The sequence below is a fragment of the Magallana gigas genome, chromosome 7 (genome assembly GCF_963853765.1).
Source record: "Magallana gigas chromosome 7, xbMagGiga1.1, whole genome shotgun sequence".
In the NCBI taxonomy this organism is placed as follows: domain Eukaryota; kingdom Metazoa; phylum Mollusca; class Bivalvia; order Ostreida; family Ostreidae; genus Magallana; species Magallana gigas.
In genome coordinates, this window is record NC_088859.1 from 43,178,954 (window position 1) to 43,184,601 (window position 5,648).

The following is a 5,648-nucleotide window of genomic DNA, read 5'->3' on the forward strand; positions in this document are numbered from 1 at the left end:
TAACCTGATTGATAGCATGCAAGTCGAAAATCCCGTATAGTTCATCGGAATGCAACAACTGTACGATGATTGAAATTAAACAGACATAAACCATAGTGGTTCTGATTGCAAGATCGGAATTATAGATTAAATATAAAATATAAGGTAGCAAAAAAATACATGTTTTCAGATTCTAAGGTAACTAATGGTAATGTATCTTGAAGCTTGCCTTTTTAGGATTTCGAGTTTGGATGTTATATTCATTATCACGTATCTAAAATCTTGCAATGAAAACAGATCTCACATTTTAGACTTGGATTGAGTGAACATGGCTCGTGGGTCTTGCGGAAAAGTTGGAACTGTGTTTCTGATCATCATCAACACAATTTTTTTTGTGAGTACTAAAACTAAAGCTGAATAAAAACAAAAACAAATAAATATAACAAAAACAGCAAGGAATTATTCTTGCCATTGTAGGGACGCATGTCAATCAAAATCAATTAGAACTATGTTAGACATAGCTTCTTTATATAAAAAATATTCGACCTGGAATCTTTTCTTTTTAGAAATTAGGTTAACAAAATTTTTTACAAAGATTTAAAGTTTACTTATTGTTCTCTCAACCATCAAAAAAGCTGAACATATCTTTATCGGCAGCTCATGGGATTAGGGCTGCTCATAGCTGGGGTCCTAGCTGAACACATCAAGCCTCTCTTGGATTCAATTCTAGTGGGCTCCTTCGAAGCAGGCAGCCTTGTCAAAAATCTATCCACTCTGATTATAGTTATTGGAGCGTTCATACTACTGATTGCAGGGCTTGGTCTGTTTGGAACTTGTTGCCAAAATAAGCGCATGCTGGTTATGGTTAGTTGAGAATTTATTGTCACTTTAAAATGTCTTTTAATAATCTTTTGTGAAATTCAAAATAATATTTCATGCGCATCGTTACAGATGATGTTAACCTTTCTTTAAAATCCTCAATTTTTGGCATAAAAGGGATTGTTTTTATTTCGTTACTTAATTTACAATTATCACAAAAACTCATTCTAATTTATACTTTAATTGAAAAAGTGACAGAATGGAAATGTCAGTTGGTAACCTTTAGGCAATTATTAGTTCGCATATTAGTTTACTTTCATTCTAAGTCATACTCTCCCCTTCTTTTGGATCTGTCAAAAGCTTGAAATTGGTATCCCTTTTCAGCAATATAAATATACTGTATAATAAGAATATTATTTAAAATGAATTTTTTTACTTCAAACACTTATAATATTCATACTGAAAACGTTGTGATTTATTTCACTTCTGAATTTTTTTCCAGTCCAAAGCTGTCAAAACCTTTGAGATAGTTCTTCCAATGATAGACTCACTAAAGATGACCTAACATGCAAGCATTATAGAACCAAATGTCTGTATTTGTACAAACATTTACAATGGGTTTTTCTTGTTTCAGTATGCAGTCTTAGTGTTGATTTTACTTGTAATGAAGATTGCAGTCATAATCTTGTGGTTTACAACGAAAAACACTGTGCGTATTCAAATTATAATAATACTAGAACATCCAAATTCAGAAAATGAAACAATTAAGTAAAAATATTCTCTATTGCATACATGTTGTTTATCTATATCCAATAGAATCAAATGAAAAAATACATGCAAAATTTTAATGCGAACAGTTTCAAAATATTTCTTTTTCCTAGGTTGAGAATGAAGTAAAAGACAAGATGATCATCTCTTTGAAAGATAATTATAAAGAAGATATACTTGCTAACAGCAATTCCATATCAAATGCTTGGAATTACATGTTTATGGCGGTAGGTACATGTATCATCTACATGGAGTTGTTTAAATCAACTGGCGAATGAAATTTCGTCATCCCTTTTTCTTTTTTTACATTTACTCTATTTTCTTCAGCTTGACTGTTGTGGAGTCAATCCTGTAGTTTCTACAGCAAATGATTTCGATAGTACGTCTTGGTGTTTGGTTTTGGGAAGCTGTAAAGGAGCTACTTCACATATCCCAAGGACCTGCTGCCTCAATGTTGACGAAAACACATACACCAAAGCTCCAATTGGCTGTTATTATGTCATGAATCCTGGAACATACAATACGAAGGTAGTAATTTAAATGTTTAGTGCATAAGGATGACGTATATTCGTATATAGACAATTTTAGTTGCATATTGTGATTTATCAAATGTGTTTATGTTTTGTTCACCATTCTATTTTTTAAGGGATGCTACGATGCACTTAAGGAGAAACTACTGTCACAGTCCCCGAGCATTATCGGTGTCATGGTTACAGCTATAGTTATTGAGGTACAACGTTTTAAATATTATCTATGCGCCAATTTATATATTTATGCAAGTTATATAACATTAGTCATACTAACCTGATATCTGATATCATAGGATTACACACAAGTTAGTCTCTGTTTCATAGACGAAAGTAAATTCATCCCCCAAAATAAAAATTGTTCCAATAATTACAGGAAAAATGACAAGATGCAATAAAACAATTATTTCTTATGCTTGACATTTTAATTTTGATTCTTACATAGAATTGATCTTAAAGGCGTTTTGAAAATTAATTTAAGATAATTCTGTGTATGTCAAGCAATTAACAGTACAATAATCTTGGTAAATGTCGTTACAGGTACTCGCTGTGATATTTGCCTTTCTGGTATGTTGTCAAGTTGGAGACAAATCAGCAAAAATCTCTGATGTGGCCAAAACATAATGACAGTGCTGTGTATTTTGAGACACGGAGAAACAGCAAAGACTTTGAAATTGAAGTTCATATTGTTTATTTTTTATATTAATTTCTTTGACAAAATTTGCTTGAGTTGTCATTTAAATATTCAATAACACCAAGGATGGTAAAAGAGTAATGAATGGTTGGTAAAAACTACAAACCATTTACATATTTAAAAATTCACAGTGATTTACATCATTGATCATGTCTGAACAACTTTTATCTTGGGTGGAAACTTATATATCTTTTTATCTGTGTTAATTAGTGAGGAAATCACAAATACACTCAACAGAACTTCTAAGTGTTCACGCAAATGAATAGAATTATGGATCGACATGCCTCCGTTGAAAATTATATATATATATATATATATATATATATATATATATATATATATATATATATATATATATATATATATATATAGTTTTGGAGAGGAAGAGTTTTAAATGTTCAGCTCTCGAATACATAAGTACCTGAACAGAGTGGCATACGAGTGCATAGTTACAAAACATTGATCAAATATAAGCAATCCGTTTACTTAAGAACAATAATGTTAAGACCAGTCTGATAATATCTGTATGCAATATTGTTTAGCATGTAAACGATTTTCAATTCATATTTACATTTAAGAAAGTGTTAAATATGCCGAAACTGCAAGGCAGTGAAAGTGAAAGTATAAACTGATTCAGATAATTTAACATTCTGTCTGTCAATCAAGAAGTTATAATTTTCTAAACAAAATCTCATTATGCTTTTAAATTCTGAAAAAAAATGTTTGAAAAAGAAAGATATCTTGATTGCCAGTTTTGGATTTTTCACTCTAAAATCATTATTTTACAAGATACACAAACAGAAAGCTATATTTTTCATTAATTGACGTGTTTATCATATCTATTCTCACATCTTTTGTTAATTCAGTTTCTTAATTTGGATAATTGGATTAATATACATAGGAAAATAACCTATTTTTATTTTGGCAATTCTCAACTATAAATAATAGTCAGAGCTGCAGATTATTTTTGATTACACGTAATCAGAAGAAATAAACATTCAATAGAGTCATTATAAAACAAAATGTGATGTACACGCGTCCTATTAGTGAAATGGTCATGCTAAATTTGATCCAAAAATTATAATGAACCTTCACATCTGCTGACTGGTAGCTATGTTCCATAGTGTATCTTTGATTGTGTTCCACAATGAATGATTGTTCTTAAACCATGTGAAATTTCATGATCATTGCAAGTGTCCATAACTTAAGTTTTTAACCATGTTCCATGGTGAATATATAATATTTACATACATGTTCCATAATGATATTTTTTAAGTATCTTTGTATGCAAGCGTTATTACCGATGTTCCATGGTGAATATATTTTGCTTACATGTTCCATGAAATTTTTGAACTATCTTTGTTTGAAAGCGTTCCGCTATGAAATCTATAAGTTTATACAACTTTTTAATTGGTAATATTTACTTACAGAGTCTCGATAAACTTGCATAGTATTTAACGAGTAAACACATGTTATAATTATTTGTGTATTGCATTAATGTTAAACATTAATAGTATTTTCTGTGTTTGCGGAACATGCTTTTTGGGTAATGATATATGTACTGATATTTTTCCTTTCTGTAATATTGTAGCTTCTTACCATACATACACAATTACGCACGCACGAATAAAGTGGATAAGAAAAAGGCTCATTGTGTATTGGTTAACTATGCACAAGGCAAAATAAATGCACTCTTATGCAGAATATCATTTCTTACCATCTCAATAGACCAACCCGATAACGAGCCCGATTGTAATAATACATAAAACCCTGTCGATTAAATTACCAACACAATGCTTGACACTATTTTACAGAACTTATTTGTTTGTTAGAAACAATGAAAGGAATGGTCCAAGAATTGCACAATATTATTACTAACAATATACTTTCCTCGTTTCTTTGATACACACCGAGCCCGATAACGAACCCGAACATTAAAAAGTTGGAATATAAAAAATTAATTTTCTCGAAAATATGTCAACCAGACGCTACAAAAGTGTAAACTTGATCTGTATTTTGACATTTTGAAGCTGTTCAGCAAATTTAATATTATTCCTCAAACGCATAAAGAAAAATAGTGTGGAAGAGGGACAGACAGACAGACGGACGGACGGACGGACTTTTGAAATGGGCGAGAACAAATTGACGCGGACGTCTGAGAAAACACTGGATTGAAACTGTTGTTATGAGAAGCGTATTTTCAATCCACCTCAGCATTTTTAACTTGCTATACAAGTTAATAGAAAAACATTTTTTTTCATCAATAATAGTCATTTTATTTCATCAATAAAAATCGGATGCCCAACCGAGAGAGATTATACGCAAGGCAAAGCATATTGTCCGATGACTCGTCAAAAGTCTGAAACCAAGTGGGGGATTTTGAAACGCGGTGAATTCCCAGAGGAGAATAATATTCCGATTCAATAAATTAATAATTATATTATACCAAGATGAAAATTTCGCTGGGTTAATCTATACGGATATGCACTTTGATTGTTTGTCTAGCTATACACTAGACTCGGGGCCTCAAATTTTAGCACTAGAGAGTCCATGAGAGAGAGAGAGAGAGAGAGAGAGAGAGAGAGAGAGAGAGAGAGAGAAATAGATAATAAACACTGATCGATTATATAAGAAAAGATTGTTTCTAAAAGCGTTGATAAGAGTTAGGGCCCATGTTAGGGGTTTATATCCCGCTATATTTTGATCACACGATCTTTATTGTATCCAAAGTTACCAATGCTCATACAAGCTATTGAAGCATTAATCATCTTGATATTAACTAAACTAAAGTATGCCGAGGATAAAGTAAAATATATTTTCTATACGAGTACTCTCAGTACTTTGACGATTTTCCTTATTGG

General features: G+C 31.3%; 1 protein-coding gene across 1 annotated transcript; it reads left to right on the forward strand.

Annotated features, from left to right (window-relative positions):
• Positions 1 to 242: 242 nt before the first annotated feature.
• On the forward strand, positions 243 to 2,955 carry LOC105333695 (CD63 antigen). The gene is made up of 7 exons (XM_034459059.2): positions 243 to 373; positions 637 to 843; positions 1,433 to 1,507; positions 1,680 to 1,793; positions 1,894 to 2,094; positions 2,213 to 2,296; positions 2,634 to 2,955. The coding sequence occupies exons 1-7, from the start codon at positions 308 to 310 to the stop codon at positions 2,715 to 2,717; spliced, it is 831 nt and encodes a 276-aa protein (XP_034314950.1). The 5' UTR covers positions 243 to 307; the 3' UTR covers positions 2,718 to 2,955.
• Positions 2,956 to 5,648: the final 2,693 nt, after the last annotated feature.